The sequence below is a fragment of the Manacus candei genome, unplaced genomic scaffold, assembly GCF_025592945.1.
Source record: "Manacus candei isolate 608988 ecotype Guabito, Panama unplaced genomic scaffold, ASM2559294v1 h1tg000023l, whole genome shotgun sequence".
In the NCBI taxonomy this organism is placed as follows: Eukaryota; Metazoa; Chordata; class Aves; order Passeriformes; family Pipridae; genus Manacus; species Manacus candei.
Window position 1 is genome coordinate 10,670,543 of NW_026138071.1, and position 17,861 is coordinate 10,688,403.

A 17,861-nucleotide genomic window follows, 5' to 3' on the forward strand; every position below is an offset into this window, starting at 1 on the left:
AGAACATATCAGATTTTTACCATAAGCAACATTAATTAGCTTCATAGAACAGAATTATAAAATCAAATCCCATATCCATTAATATATTTTAAAATAGCACTGAAAATTATGGAATTAAATGTTACTGCTACAAAAAATAAAGCTGGAAAATTTATACACTTACCACTTGAAGCAGAGAAAGATAACCAATTGCAACATTATCAAAGTTTACTTTCACATTTTTCCACCGAACACCTCCAGTAGTCATGTTCATTTTTTCACACATGCTTTTATTACTGACTTCCTCTGGTGTAAATGTCTCATCATTTGTGGTGTTAACACAGTGATAGAACTTGCCAGCAAACAAATTTACTCCCATGATGCTGAAAACTAGCCAGAAGGTAAGACAAACCAGAAGCACGTTCATAATGGATGGGATTGCTCCAGTAAGAGCATTCACAACCACCTAGGAAATAAAAACAGAAAAAAAAATCCCCATTTTTTAAAAAACAACACAAGGATTAATTTTTCTAACTCAAGAAAAAGATTTTATGTAAAACGTTACATGGAAGTAATGCAAACAGAAAAGGACTAACGCATGTAATACAATCACACATGCTACTGTTGGCCTTGTAAAAAGACATGCAAATCAGTGTTCCTCAATGATTTTATAATTAAGTGTATTATTATGGATTTTTTTTACACATTATTTCTTTTTTTTTTCTTACCCTCATGCCTTCAAAGCGTGACAAAGCTCTTAGAGGTCTCAAAGCTCTTAATGTTCGGAGGGATTTAATTGCACCAAGGTCTGACAAACCAAGGGCATTAGCTATTAAGCTAACCAACGAGACCTGGAGGAAAAAAAAAACAAAACAAAAGAACACTTTTTTACTTTTTTTTTTTTTAGTAACTTCAAAACACAAATACCTCGAGGAGGAAAAACTTTGATCTGGATATTGCAGAAAAAAAGTTTCCAAGGTCCCTAATCTTCCTGCAAGAATAAATAAAAAAAGAACAAAACATGAGAAAAAATCGTGTAACATTGCATGTAAATTTCAGAACAGCTTAAACAAAAAGATAACAATCTCTGGAATTTTCATCACACAGTTCTAGTTAGAAGAATGCATATCATACTTGTGCAAAATGAAGGGCAATTTGGACAAAAGAATTTGAATAGAAGTTCAGCTTCCCAATAAACTCAGTATATGCTTGAAATGTATTGAAAACTTAATCCTATTCTACATGACATATTACAACACTAAAGAGTGCTTTATTATACTCATGATAAAATGTGAGCCAGCAGTATTTGCTTCTGCTAATTTGTATTTAGAATAATCCACAAAATAGTTGGTATACGAAGAACTAGTACTTCATATTGCCTGCTGAAGAAGACAGGCTTGGAAGTGGCATATACTCAGTCAGACAGGACTTTAATATGGGTGACTTCTAACTGTATGACACAAAAAAAAAATATCAATGTCAATAAGATTATCTAAAAGCAATGCACTTGAATGCATAGGTAGCACTTTCCTGGAAGTGGAGTTATGACAGAGTTAATAATTTAATTGTGAGCTTTGCTTTACCGTCTCTTCAGACTACTGCAATCTGGCTATTTAAAAATCATAATATCAAATACCAGAAGAAAATCTGTTTACCTCCATTTGATAAAGAGCATTGTTTCCTGTGTTTGAACTTCAAAACTGAAGTTAAAAATTTTAAGTCCAAGCGTGATTGAGAAGCTGGCAGATTTGTTTTAGAGTTATCTACCTTAGAGCATTGAAATGAATGAAACAATGGCACATAATAAAATAGACAGACAATGAGGAGAAACTGGCTAATTTTCTTAAAGATAGCATGCAATGGTTTAATATAATCAAAGGTGATTTTTAAAAAAATCAAGATTTAATTTTTGTTTTGTAAATCATACAAACTTGATAAAACCAAATTAACACAGGGAATAACTGCGCAATACATGAAATACAAGTCAGTGATCGCTACCTGTATTTTTGAAATAACCTGTCTAAAACTTCAGATAATTCAGCCACTATAGTAATTATAATTAGGCCATGTGGTTCAAGAGAAGAAAAATTAATTAAACAAAAAAAAAAGGAAAAAAAATTAGGAGAAGATCCAGAAAAATAACACATTCACTGAGTGGAATGACCTTTGTTTATGCCACTAATCTGATTTCCTATACAAACTGAATTATAATACTCAGTTTCAGAAGATTGTGTTCTCTTTAAATTCGAATGCTAGACAAACATTTAGTATAGAAAGCATTAATCCTTATGAATCCATCAAGACCTTAAGATCATTACACCTTCAGACTATAATTCTATGGAAGTTACAGAGAAAATGTTTCAAGTATTCCTGTCAGATAACCATATTTTCTTAGGTAATGCAGTCATTATATTTGCATTACAGGAAAGCCTCTTCCTGCAAGATTAGCGCATCTACTTAACAATGATATAGTTTTATTTCTTTGAAAATTATGACACAATTTAACACATTGTTTTTTTCTGCTTTCCTTTTTTTGGAAGGGAGAAAGTAAGGATAGTTCCCCTCATCACATAGTGCTGAAGGCAATGAAAGCTTAGTTTTTCTGGTACCATCTGTGGATGTGGGTCTATGTGCATACAAGCAATTTCATTTAAAAAAAAAATTCCTCTTCTTCCTTGTGGCTGACCATGGTTTGGACAACGCCTGAATTGTCTTCCACATATAAAATTGCTAAATGTAACATTTCTGCGATGTAAAATTAGCAAACAGCATTATATACTTCCACTGACACAAAGATGTATTGTAGCAAAAAGAAGGGGAAATGTAAAAAAACCACTGCAGTGGTACATGTGAGGCAGAATTGCAACCTCAGCTTCATTTCAACTCTCTGCTCTTGTAACTACCAAATACGGCAGGTTACCATAAGATGGAAACATCTTATTTTGGATTTGTTAAACTGTCTCTGTTTTGGATAATTAATGTGCCTTGAGATTTCCTCTTTAACAGTATTACTTTCGAGGAAGAAAGGATTTAATCCACAAAAATTTTTGAAACCTTTATTACAGCTGGATTAACAGCTCAAAAGCTGATTTTCCTGCCATTTTCTGGTGAAAGTCAATGACTTTTTTCCTCACTGAGTCTTCCATCCCAGATCAGTGTCTCTTGTTGCATTTACACAAGGAAGACTTCTGTAGATTTCTTTCCTTTAAGGGTAGCTCAAGCAAGTTGCCAAATACTATACAATCCCATATTTGTTCTTTTTCGTAAAATCATTTGTACTTGCACATAGAAAGCTGAGCTAAACCAGCATTTGCACTTGTTTTGGGGCTAATTATCCCTTTCTGAAATCACTATGAATAACACAATGGGTAAGAATTTCTGTTTGTATACTCTAAGTTCTTTCCCAAATAGGGAACAGCTGGAAAGTTCAGACTGATAGGTACAGGACAGTTTGCCTAAAAAGAATCCGTAAAATGTTGCCTCATTGTGATAATTTAATTTGACTGGTACTAGTATGGCAAATTTATTCAATGTTTAGCTGGATAAAGGCACAAGACAGGAAGATAAAGCAAAGACAGATTCAAGCAGTTGAGGGCAGCATACTGCCTGTTACCTAAACCAGCAGGTAAAACGGCAACAGTAAGAGAAAAAGTTGCTTGCTCCTAGCTGAAAACAATAACAAGTAAATCTGGCAGTAAAGTCAGAAAAAGCTAAGCAGACCACAACTGACTTTAGGGATGAGTTTCCAGTCACACACTGGAAATGGATTGCTAAGTAAGGCATTCTCCGTTCAAAGCTGAGTATCAGCCTGAGCTGTCTAATCTCACTTTGAGGTTCGAGCAAATTGAAACCTCCAAAAGTGCCATCCAACATAAACTGTTATATAATCTGCTATTGCAGGGTCATAAAATGCAGACACTGGAAGCAAAAGATTAAGACAGCTACATGACAGCACTGAAATCACTCAAAAAGGAAGAGCCTGTACCTATCCATATGGAGATATGGTACACTTTACTTGAAAGCATTGATCTTAAACGCAATTCAAGATCAATCTTTCCCAATACAGGTTTGTACAGAGATACTAATTCTGAATACTACTTAAATATTACTTAATTAGTAATACATTTATTTATTTATGTTTAATTTTCTTTCATTTTCACCAATTACAACTCTAATGGATTAAAAAAAAAGCAAATTTAAGTATCACAAGGTTCTGGTAACTTTCTGTCTTAGTCTCATTTCCTGTTAGAATTCTAAAGTATTGCATCAACAATTTTATGTGAAGACAACAAAATTGATCTAGATGATTGCTGTTGATTTTCCGCTAATTAAAAAATTGTTATAATTTTTCATTTAAGTTACAATAAAGAAAAATCAGAAGCCAATGGTATTCATAAAGAAAGCTAATAAAAACACATAATACATTCAGCCTTACTCAAAGACAGTCCTAACTTTTTTTCCTTTTGCTTGTTGAGGGTATTTCGCTTTGGATAATTTAATCTTAGGGAAAGGGGATAATCTCTTTACTTTCTAAGTTTCTTACAGATCAATACATCTGTGCTGGGAATATCTGTTGACTTTGTACTTGGTGTAAATTTAATTTGGGTGTTCACAACAGAAGAAGTGGAGAGGATATGAAAGGAGAAAGCAGAAAACTTTCCCAGAAAGATCATGTGTTATCTCATGTCACTGAGCTAGTCCACTTGCTCAGAATGCAGATTCACTAGAAAGAGCAGCACAGTTACACGAGGAAGACAAAAAACACCACTGGTGACCTTCCCTCCAAAAAATCTACCTTAAAAAGAGCATTAGGTAAGCTTCAATTCTACTGGTAGAAGACAAAATTTCTGTCCTAGATTCCAGATACCATCCAATTAACAGAGTTTTCTCTTGTCCACTTGTTGAATTTCCACTCCAATGTCTACGCAAAGAAAAAGAACTCCTTTAAACAAACACATCATGCAATATCACTAATTTAATTAATTTCTTTGGAGTGAAATTTCAACACTAGTTTTTACTGCTATTGTGGAAGAACAATTCTCCCCCACACTTCTTTGCCAGTGACACATTAAGCTTGGGATCAGCTGTCCTAGTGTCCTACTCCATATTCTCACTTTAATTTCTCTTTCCTTCCTGTGTCTGTTTCCTCCTTCTTCTCTGTCACCATATCCAGAAGACTGAAGTCAAACCAGTTGATAGTCCTCACTTACCAGTCAGAATCCAGAGTAGTAAAGCACAGAACACATGGAGTCAATGATGGCACAAGGCCAGATTTAGTTACTCACCACGTAATTACAGTGGAATCTTATTCACAAGTTACGTAATTTTCTGTTCTTTTAAGCAAAATTTATATTATTCACTGTATACATATCATATTGGAGCTACAGAAAAGGATCTGCCTAAACAACAAAAATAGACTACCTAGAAAGTATAGTACCTACATCAACAATCAGGAAGTCCAGCCAGCACCAAGCATTAGTGAAGTAAGTCTGAAAACCATAGGCCACCCATTTTAGCACCATTTCCAGAATAAAGACGTAAGTAAAGATTTTATCAGCATATTCCAGTATGATTTTTACAGTCTTGCGCCGTTCAATATTTATATCTTCAAAGGCCTGTGAAGAATGGTTATATGTAAGTCAGATATCGAAAAGTCTTTGCAAATTACAAATTAAGCCAGAACTGAATTAAAACAGCAAAGCAGAATCACTTTCAACTTGAGATATTTTACCTTGAAAAACCAGTATGAGTAGAAACTACAATCGCATTCTGAGTTTTAGATTTTATCATTGTCTGATAATGGAATTACAAAAGAATGTCTGAAGTTGCCAAAAAAGTTTTTAGAAATTTCAGTAATATTCAACGCAGAATTATGATTTGTCACCCTGAAAAGCCCAGTCAGGCTCAGTCAGGAGGCAGCCTCATCATTATATTAACTCCAATTAACCAAAGAGAATAATGAGCTACAGAGACCAAATATTATGTTGCTGACAATCTTTGCTGAACAAGGTGCTGACGGCAAGGTTTTAGTAGTGGAGGTTGTAGGTGTGGCCACTGTGAGAAGAGAGCAGGGGGCTGCTTTGTGCTGGCTCCAGCATGGACCCAACACTGGAAGCAGCTGAGCCCAACAGTAAAGCTGGTGGTGCCTCTGGATTGCAAAACATCACATGGCAGTATGAGGATTGAAGGAAAAAAGTGAGAGAAACTACCCTCTAAACACCAAGGTCAGAGACGGAAGGGACATGGTGCTTTAGGTGTTGGAGCTGAGACAATGACAGTATATACCAAATCCTATGTCAATCAACAACCAAAACAAGTCCAAACTGTGTGAAGGACTAAATGTCACTAAGAACAGTATAAAGGAATTCAAGAATTCCTATGTAACAGACTAGAAATACTGAAACTAAAATTATAGCAAAAAAATAATGAGAGCATGATGAATTTAGTATCTATACTGCTTTTGGGGACAATTTTAATTTGAAGTAGAAAAATTGCTTCCTTTATTGCACACAATCCATTTTTCATTATTTTTATAATTTCTTAAAGAAGGTGTTTATCATAATACTTTTCATAAACACACATACATTACCTTGTATCATACATTACCTTGTATTAATCAAAAATTCACCTGCAAAATTTTAATGACTTATTTTAAATGTAATACCTGAAGTAATCTGAGAATTCAGGTCCAAGTTCTCTTTCAAGACAACTTTGTATTTTTTTCTTAATGAACACATGTTATAATACTGCCTTTGATAACACATTTTAATAGGTACCATTCCTATGGCTGCAAGCTTGACTTACCAGAGCTCCACTGCTGAGAAGAATCATGAAGACAATGAATGTTTCAAACCAGTTGTGTTCTACTATCTTGTAACAGGTTTTTCGAAGGTTCCACCAGATTCTTCCTTTTGTGCTTTCCATACTGCCTTTACAGCATTTAAACTTCCGTATACAGCCTAACAGTACAAAAAATATTTTTATATGGTAAAATTTTTATTATTCTGAAAAATCAAATGATTCTTAACTAGCTCCTGTTTCAAGAAGTTCAAATTACTTCACTCTGCACTTCAAATTACTGCATGCTACTTAAAGCATACATAGTTTTCTCAATTTTATTCTTTGGATGTAGGAAAATTTGCACGTACACAATTTTTTCTCTACTCTGATGCTAGCTACATCAAGCTTATAATAAAAGAGAGTAATCTAATTGAGTTAATTTTCATTTATAAACATTTTTTTAATTATTTTCAACTTATATACAGATAATCAAAGAACACAGGAGAAATATCAGGGAGCAGAAAAGAAGAGCATACACAGCAACTTTCACATGAACTAGTTCAAGAGTACAGAAGCTTCTTTTAAAAGAAATTTTGCTTCTCAGCTAAGGTTCAAATAAATCAGACATAAACATTAATTTATTACACTGAGGAAAAACTGCTGCTTCAAGGGCTAACTAAGGATACCTCTTTCATGACATAAACAAATGGTTTAACTGGAGACTGTGAGAGCTTTCCCATGTGATACAGATTTGTGGCAACTTCCACACAACCATCCACATCTACCATGGGGCCTAGAGGCATCATTTTCAATGAATATCAGTATCTGCTTAGCCAATCTGCTTAGCCTCCTGAATTCTTTAAAAATTATTAACAACATAAAAACGTAAAGAGATTGAAACTACTTTAATGGGTCCCAAATGCATTCTGGGTTTCCTGTGAGTGTCATTAAGTTGATATGTTACAAGTAATAAGTTACACTATGTTTCATCAGCTCAGATAAAACACCTACCACTGTGAAGAACATGGTTAACCTCACCTTCAACTAGCCAAAATGCTTACATTATGAAAAAAATAATCTTATGCCCAAGCACTGATAGATATCACATAATAAAAGGATAAGGAAGAATTGTAATATAATGTTAAATTATTTGAGAAATGCACTTTTTTTTTAAATTAAGAGCTTGATATAGTCAATGCAAACCCACATTTAAAAACAATTTTGTTTTTTTAAAGATGAGTAAAAGAATACTTCAAAGGATAAGATTCCTAGCCTAAATCAAAGGTGTCTTCAAAATAGTAAATCAGAAACCATGGACAGGAGATTTAATGCCGGAACATATTTTGTTTTGAATTATTTTACCCACGACTTAAAAGGAAATTAAAATCTTAATATCGCAAAAACTGAAAATTCTTTCCTACATCGTAAATTTCAGTAGTCCCCGAAAGGATATAGCTATACAGAAATAAAATGAATAAAAACTTCTAAGGACATTCAAGTACACTGTTAAGACTTCTTTACTTAAATAGCACCACAGGATCTCATTCTCCTGTTGCATCCCACATTATATTTATGCGTCCTCTCACTCCATTAATAGTATAATGTCAAGATAATAACTATTGTTTGAGTCAAACTTTCCAAAATCTGAATCACCCACTGGATTGTTTTCTAGCACTAAAAAGTGACTGTGAGTAATCACATGACTATGGTTTAAATTTCTCAGTGAAGTGAACCTTGTGGAGGGCTTGGTCTTGCAGATTTCACTACTGACGATGTAATTCAAATCAACAGAATTACTGATGGCTGAGAATCAGTTTATAGAATTCTGCCTATTGATTATTTTAAAATATCATAAGTGATCACATACACACATATTTATCTTTGCATCACACAAATGGCTCCACGGACTTCAGCACAACTATCTACAAAAGACAAAATTAATCATATCCTAAGACTTGACAAACTAGAATCCAGGGCTGCTGTAGCCAATCTCTTCCTTGAACTGCAAACAAGCAAAATGTAATTTCTAACCCCAATTTTTATTTCCATACCTTCTGTAAAGCAGTCCTGTAGTTCTGATGCTTTTTCTGGTTCAGTTTCAGCTATTTCATCTCCAAAGACAGCTAAATTAACTGTACTTCCTTCAGATGAGCTGGAAAAATTTAACTTCTGAAAATAAAATTCGATAACATTTTTACTTTACTAATATTTACATTTTTAGAACTGTAATTAACTTTAGGCATGCAACACTGTGTACCAGTAATAATAAGAACAATATTTGTCACCAGAAATACACACAAACACCCACGTGTAGCAGTCAATGCTGTTGAAATGTGCATAAATCATCCACTTTCTACCCAGATATTGCAAGACATATCATGTAATTTTCCATGAAATTTCAGAATTTCTAGTCTAAATATAGTACAGTGTGATCATTCATCAGATGATTTGCTGATACATATTCTATTTATTTTGTTTTCTACTATTACTTTCTTATACATTTCAACTGGCATTAATTTGCATTCTTTTTTGCCAATGCACATATGTAGTACATTGTGCATTCTGAAACTACCCATTACTCTGGTACACATACCTGTACAGTCAACACCCAGGAATTATTTTTTTTTTGTTTTAATAATTAAAATTACAAAAGTCACATTAGTAGAAAAAAAAACAAAACCCAAAACCAAACTAAAACAAACAAAAAACCCCAAAACAACTCAAACAAACAAAAACAATTAAAAAACCTCCCCCAACCAATAAAAGAATAAACCTTAATTTATTTTTTTATTTTTTAATCTGCCCATGTATTGCAAAGTCTGTAGTCTGGAGATTTTAAAGGAAGATGTGGTGTCCTGTACACTTAATCTCAAGTATGAGTACCAAACTAAGTCAAAGTAGTTTTGGCCACAGCATTCTCTGACATTTTATAATGTTATTATCAAGAAGTATAAAACATCAGTAATGAAGTCACACAAGTAAATGTCTGTAGGGAATGATGTAAGCACACTTTATAAAATAACCTTGGTTTTGTCAAATCAACACCATTTTCATTAATTTAGCTAGACTTGCATGATTAAGAGATACTTAAGATACAAAAGCAGACAAGTTACTATCCAATCAAGTTGTATTTACGGTTCAATTGTGAAACACAAAAGGAGAAAATTATTTTCAGTATTAAACAATTTTTTCATGTTTTTGAAAGACAGAGACAATACAATAAGTAACTCAATATTCTGCATTTACTTTTATTAAAAAAGGTTTTGTTATATTGCCTACTTTGCTGCTACTTTTTTAAAAACTGATTATCTGGAATAGAAGGCCCATATTGCTCATGTCTACTGTAAACATGCCTCGTCATTTTTAGTACCATTAATTTTACAATAGCAATATTCACAGCAAACAACTATTCCTATCTAATTCTTCTGAACCGGAGGATAGCACTATATGCTCTTCATAATTTTATTAATATGCTGCTTTCATCATTCCATGACATAGCATATATATTGCAAAATGTTGCAGCGGTGGTGGGTAAACTGAAATTCTAAATTGAATTATAAATCAAATTATTAATTTTAAAAAATATATTTTTTAAGAGTACAGAAGTTTTGTGTCATATTGCTAATAAAAATTAAAACCAACACGAAGTACACTGGGTCATTTTAACTGTAAGCTTAGTGAACTGTCTGAGCAGATGACATGAATTCAACTGAAAGAATATGAGATGAACAACCACAAATACAAAAGGAACTGAAAAGAATCAATGTGTTTGGAACAAAAAGTTACATATCTCCTCTAACTCACAGTAGAAGAATCAGAGACTAGATATTTTGTTAAATTTAGTTTTAATTAAGAATAGTAATTTTCTTGACTCTAGAATCAGAGATTCCATGAACTATTTTCCAGGTAGTCTGGTTAGTGACTTTGTCACTACTGTGACAGTCTTTCACTAATGTGAAAGTCTGTTTTCTATGGACAGTATAGGATATAATCCTACTGCTTGAAGAGTCACAGATTTAATTAAACATTGGTTCTCTTTTTTATGTAGGGTACCCATATTTTTCACTAAGATGCAGTTATCAAACAACAAAAACAGAAACAGAAAGAGATCATAAAAATAATATGCATAGAAGAGCTTCCTGTTCTAATTAAAAATTTGAAAGCTAGTTTCTTTGCTATTTACAAAGTTTGCAGAAATCTAACTGATTATAGGAATCACTCCAGGAGGGGGACTTTTAGGAAAGACAGGAATGTTCATCCTTTACCTTCTGGGGAATTAGCTGCTGCTCAGTTTACCAGACTGAGGTAAGAAGGCCATATTGTATGTACACTAAGCACTGGATTGAATGGATTAACTGACATACTCAAGTTGATTAGTGATCTTAATGTTTGCAAAGAATCACTAAATCATTTTTGTTACAGAAAATTCCCTCAATACAATATCCTTTTTCTTTTTCACTGTTGGCAGTGAAAAGCTATTCAGATTTTGAATACTTTAATTTTTTCAATATAAATATCTCCTGTTCTGTTTTAAGGTCATAATTTGATGCTTATGATCTGGCTGTATTTCTGAAGGATTCAAGGTATAATGGCACAAATATTTGCAAGAAAAATGTTACTACTACTACTACAAATTGTTCCACTGAAGCTCCAAAGCAAAGAACAAACATATCAGCAATACAGTTGTTAAGAGGAGGAATAAGAGGGAAAGATTGTCTTGCGTAATTAAAAAAAAAAAACACAAAACCCCAACTCACTGGATGACTGCACTGCATACTCTCATATTTCCATTAACTAAGGATCTCTCTCTCTTTTGCTTTTTAATTTAAGATCACCAAGTCTCTTTTTGCTGAAGAAGAGGTAAAGCACTACAGTAAAACGTGAAAGACAATTGCTGATAACAGTGCTTTGGAGAACATGGTTAGCAACCTCTTAGAAAAGAGGATCCAAAAATATTACTATGTAGAAACATAAGAGAAAGCACCAGTGTTGGATCTTTTGATATTCCATCCATTGGCTATCTGCCTAGTCAATCAGATCTATTTTTAACAGGAAATACTTCAGTTAAAAAAAACCCTCATTTTTCCATTTACTGTCAACTATTAATTAAACAACAAAAAGTACACAAAGCACATTTTTTGTAATCATCATGTTGAATTATCACTGAGTAGGGTACTCTTCAGCATAATCACAGTTAGTAAAGTCACTTTTATTGGGATCTTTTCCTGAAAGAATAAAAATAACCATGTCTACAGTTAAAGTGTACCTTTTAAAGAAAGCAGAAGATTCTCCATAGAAAATACTTTTTTTTCAACAAACTAAACTCAAAACCTACTGCTCCTACTCTGTAACTTAGGAAAAAATTGGCATGTGTATCTATTAAAAAAAGCATCATGTTATTATGCAATGAAGGGTAAGTAAGACAAAGTGATATTCAGATGATTACAAGCTCCTGCTTTACTGGTTTGTGTGCTGCTCTGCACTTGTCTAATTTCATATCAGCAGAAGCTTGAAGCAGGACCAGTGTCACATAAACAATATCCATCAAATGAGACTAATTCCCCCACACTTGGGACCACTAGGATGGGATACTACCACATTCTTCTCTCCCCTGTGTAAGTGCCTTTTCTAAAATGGTTTGGAAAAATCCTTACAAAGACATTTTAACATTTCTTCTTTCTGAACAGCTTACAGGCCCCTCTTGAACAAAAAAAGTGAGGCCTAAATCTTTCCAATATATAAAACAGTGCCAAAGAATACACACAAAAAAAATGCAGGATTCCACAACAAAACCATGTAAACAAAATTTGTATTTGGAAAAGGAATACCTCAATATGACAAAGAGAGGAAGAGCCCAACTATTCAGAAGAGATCATCAGGAATAAGAAATACATAACTTGGTACAATTAAGGTTTGTTTTATAGTTCTGGAGTTCCTGAATTTAGAGATTTGGTAGGCTATTAGTTCGTATTTCATCTATTTAACAATTGTCTTACTTTTACTCATATTCCGGATTTTCCTATTTTTATATTTCTTCTTTGTTTGAACTTCCTTATTTATATAGTTATAAAAACCCCAGATATATTTAGACAGCTACACAGAAATCTACACAGAACTTTTGATTGAAATTATGTTTTAGGTCTATCTTGATAAAAATTAAGCAACTGGATTAAGTTCACAGAGAAACAATTACTGACAATGAAGAACAAAACTTTCATAAATGATGCCCTAACTTCCAATCTTACAGACATATACAAACTTTGTGAGTAGTTTGTATCATTACATCCATATCCAAAGAACTATGCATATGTATAAAAAAAAGTTTGATTATCCCTAGAAGTGTATCTTTCATCCTATATTTTAGCTTCTCTTATATGAGAAAACTGGAATGCAAATTATAAAAACACTGTGAATAAACACAAAACAATTTATATCAAAGATATAAACACTTTAGCATACAGGTAACTGTATATATGTAATATTACAGAGGCACTGGTCAAATGAACATGCTCAGAAAATGTTCATAATTACACGACAGCTAAAAACATGGTACAAGAGATGACAGAAAACATTATGAGGACTATTCATTTTCATAAAATCATAGGTTGTTAACCTCTTTTAACCTTGAAGTCTTAACGCTTCATAATTCAGTTAACAATAATAAAAACCTACAAAGCATGCAGGTTATGCCACAGAAGTAGTACAGAAAATACCAAAGATGTAACAAGGAGAGAAGAACATGTTGGTGTTGCCCTCAGTCATGCTGTGATGTGGGTCACGGGGCTCAGCTTACAGAGTAGCTCTGTATGTTTCCACTACATTGCAACATATGGGGAAAAATATATTGTAGCTGAGTAGCATGCAGGCCAATCAATCTCAAAAATGACCATATATGTATGATTTGTTCAGGTAACCTGTGTAAACATGCTGACACGTTGCTCTGCCTGGTTAAAAAGCACCAGATCTGCATTCGCCACTGATCCAGCTTTATTTCACTCCTGTGAGAAGTAAGAATGGTACGCAATGATGTTAAAACATGGTACCCTTTACGTTGTTTGAGTGCTGGAAACAGAAGTGTGGATTCCAACTGAGTAAAAAATGTGTTTTCTAGATATGACACACATTTGCAAAACATCACATTTATAGCTGTGGATTAGAGCTTTAAGCATACACAAAGATATAATGGAAGAGGTAAGATTAGCAGAACATCCTAGAGGTATACTGGACTTGGGCCTGAACATAAAAAACACCCCACAGAAAAACCCACCAAACCACCACCAAAAATCCTTTCATCCTCAAATTCCCCTCCTCCAAAAAAAAAAGCCCCAAACAAAAAGGACAGACAGATACACCCACGCTGTGTATACTACAAGTTTAAGCATCCTTTAAATAGTAGTAACTAGACCTTTAAAATGACAGAAATTTATTTCTCCTTGCATTTCGTTTTCAAGGTTATTCCTGGTCTTCACTAGGTGCTAAATATGTATCTACTGTAACTTTCAGAAAGAAGCTGCGGGCAAAACAAAACAAAAAGTAAATCATACCATGTCCAACATGAAAACTTCTGCATGAGCAATTTTTCCCACAAACATTAGGTTTAACTGCATGACTTTAAAAAAAAAGTTTCAAACAGTTTAAGGTGCATTATGGATTGCAGCAGACATAGAGCAATCAAAAACAAAATCCCACGCCTAACAATAAATCTGTAATTTCCTCAGGTATCTCAGACCTATCTTTTATTAGTCTTCTGTTATAAATCTAATCTCACTTCTCACCAATAACTTCTCAAAGGCTTATCAAATAATGTAGCTATCTGATAACTCCAACATAGACTGCTCCCATTCAAAGGGAAAGTCTGAAAGGAAGAGCTGAAATAATCTACAAAACAAAAGACAATTTCCTTGCTGACTATGAACTAGTTTACATGAAATAGTTTTTCGTTGTTAGTTTATGTATTTCCTATGGTTGTCTTTCAACTATACCAATACTCAGCCACTTCTCCAAATTTGAGTGTGTTAAAATTAATACTAGATAACAGTATCATAAACAGCTAATACTTACGTTTCATCTTCAGAAATATATCACAGGTGAGGAGACAGATTTTGTCACCCAATACTTAAATATAAAATAGTGAAGAATGAGGTGTCTTCAATTGAAGAATATTTTCCAGGTAAGAGTCAGATTTAACAGAGTTATCAGAGCAAGAGTAGATTACCTGGGTTCATCAAATATTCCTTTCACAAAACCAAATTTTATTAAAACACTAAGAAGTCCAGTATCCTTTGGTCAGATTTTTAAGGAATTTATGAATATTATTTGCTTTGCTTTAAAGAGGTCTCTTAGTAATCTACAGTCTTCTCAACCGAGTGGTCAATATAATACATGAAGCAGTGAAATCTCCAAAAAGTAGGTGGAACAAATTAAGCATCAGAAAACAAGCTGGTGAAATAGCAAAAATAAGTGTAATACTAATGAACACTGCACTCTACAATAAAAGAAACACCTAAAGAGTACCTTATTACACCTTCCTAAATGTAATTTCACTACACTTTTCTAGAACAAACTTATTTTCTACAATTTCGAAATGATATGGTCAAATTAATTACCCATTCAAAACAAAACAACTAAAAACCTAAAAAGCTGAAAACCAATCAAAACCCCTCCAAACCAATCAACTGAACTCCCAAAAAACAACAAACAAACAAACACACACCCCTCCATCCCCCACCAAAATCCAAAACAATCCAGGCTGGAGTACAGCTGTCTACACAATCAGTGGTACTCTATTAATGTTCTGGTGTCTTCACATGCCAGGGGTATTGATGCTAGACACAGTCTGCTCTTGAGCCACAGATTGCTATCTGAATTTTCATTGTCTCTCAGGATCCTGCTGAAATCCATAATTTTGCTTTTCCCCCTCAGTCTGCAGTTGCTGACCAAGTTTAAAGTCAGGCAGTTGTCTTTGAAGTGACTGGTTCAAAACTCCCACAAGCAAGCAAGAAATCAATATTTTTTCATTCAGTAATTCTACTTTTTCTCAGCAGTTTTTAATTGATGTATTCACCTTATAATACTAACATTGTTCCCTTGGTTCTTCCCCATCATTTTAACCTCAGAACTCGAAAATTGTTGTTACTGCTCTCAGTAGCCTGAGTTAGCACCTCTGTTAAGTTTATCCAGTAAAAGTAATGTTGATTTTCCTAAAAGGGTATTCATATTCTTTATTAATATCTTCTCTAATATTTTTAAATAGCAATTTACTTTCATCCTTCCTTCACAGAAATATTACAGTTACATAAAAAACCCAGTCTTTTAACTGTTTATGCTGTACATATATACTAGTTTGTCTATTTAACCAACAATTTGTAAGAGATTGTTTTTTCAAAAATCTTTTTATAAATGGGTTCATGTATGGTCATACAGTTCTGCCTGGATTTCCTGCCCCCTTGAGCTCCACTTACCCAATTCAATTTATTCACTCTCAGCACAGTCCAACAATCTCAAATTACAACTGTTTTGCATTCCTCAGCAGGAAGATTCATACAAAGAAACAATACAACTGGTATAATTAGCTCATACAAAAAAATAAAATATTTAAATTTTACCTCCTTGCTTTCTTCCAAATCTGAGTCACTGCTAAACTCTTCTGTGTTTAGATGTTCAAAATCAGACTCTCCATCAGCTATTGGTACTGTAACAGTAAGGCTTGGGTTGTTTATGAATGATGTATAATCATTGCCACCTATAACAGTGGCCATTCCATTCTCATTTTTGTGATAATTCGTATCTATCCTTATTTCAGCGATGGTACAGTTGGAAATGCAGTGGTGTCTCTCATCATTCAACTGATCTGTTGCTGTTCTTTGATTTACAACAGCTTGTTTTCCCAAACAAGACTTTTGGACACATTCACCTGCTTTTTTCTTCAGATAATCTATTCCCTTCTGAATTCTTGCAACAGCAATCTGCAAGTTGTTCATTTCATTATCATCCTCTGTAGCAGCAAGATTGTCTGAACTAAATGAACTCAGCAGCAAGGCCAGAAAAAGGTTCAATACCTAATTTCAAAAAAAAAAAAAAGACAACAGAGATTAATTTCTTCAGTTGTCATTCACATGCTTCTCACGAACACACTACGAACATAGGTTTCATGCTTTCCTTCACAGTATAAGATTCTGGAAATTACACAGAAAATAAAATGCAAATGTAATTTAAGCACAACACCTGCCCTATACCTCTACACAGGGGGTTTTGTGGTTTTACACTGCTGAAACTTGTAAATTCTTTTTCTGCTCAGGCTTGTACAAGGTCAGAAATGAAGGATTCTTTGGTTCTGCCTGAACAGATTCAACATATTTACTGCTCTGGCAAAGCAAAGCACTCTGCAACAGAAGACACAATTGATCTGTGCAGAAAACACATTTCCTACATGCTGGTCCAAACTCACACAAATATTTTGCTGAGTGCGACTTAAAAAATGAGGAATGCACTCTGTTTTCTAACCCCAAGTCATCCTCTTCCCACAGCTAGACAAAACATAGAACATGTATCAGTTATGTGAGCCCAGGGTCTCCCAGGAATTCGAACGCCAAAGCAGCAGAGTACCAGCTCTTGAAATCTTCAAATCAGTTTTTCTATCAGCCTGGAAGACAACGGGTAAAACTACGTGTTGGGAACACAGAAAGATTAATGGATAAAACAGCCTTGAACATACAGCAGGCATGTCTGCTCATGTAAGAAATTCTACCAGTGCTATGGAGTAAAATCCAAATACAGTAAATACTGTGGGACAATTCACAGAGGTGGATACTTCATTGCACAAAGTTCTAACTTCTGGTTTAGAAAACTACTTAAGGAGGAAGTTTTCTTTGGTCAAAAAGCTTCACAGTTCAATCCATTATAAGACAATAGATTTGTAGAAAATACTGAAGCAAATGGCTATGCAACTAGAAGCAATGCACACCTGGTTTAAAGATAATTAACTTATTCCTGTTAGAAATTTTATTTATAGAGAATGCTTTCAGGATGGTCAATTTAAAATCCCTTCTGCTACTGCAAGTTGCGTAAAGAAGAGATGTAGAATAACATAGGAAGACTCAGAA

The 17,861-nt window shown here is 33.8% G+C and overlaps 1 protein-coding gene across 4 annotated transcripts in view; it reads right to left on the reverse strand.

Moving 5' to 3' along the window:
* The window catches only part of LOC127471015 (sodium channel protein type 1 subunit alpha), a 165,377-nt gene that overhangs the window by 127,263 nt on the left and 20,253 nt on the right, over window positions 1-17,861 (reverse strand). For 2 of the 4 annotated variants that reach the window (XM_051787333.1, XM_051787331.1), the window contains exons 16-21: window positions 16,365-16,817; window positions 8,811-8,928; window positions 6,784-6,938; window positions 5,421-5,594; window positions 708-830; window positions 164-445 (exon numbers count right to left, since the gene is read on the reverse strand). The exons of the other annotated variants lie outside the window; for them this stretch is intronic. In XM_051787333.1, coding sequence (XP_051643293.1) covers window positions 164-445; window positions 708-830; window positions 5,421-5,594; window positions 6,784-6,938; window positions 8,811-8,928; window positions 16,365-16,817 — 1,305 coding nt within the window. The remainder of the gene's footprint in view (window positions 1-163; window positions 446-707; window positions 831-5,420; window positions 5,595-6,783; window positions 6,939-8,810; window positions 8,929-16,364; window positions 16,818-17,861) is intronic. 4 annotated transcript variants of the gene reach the window in all.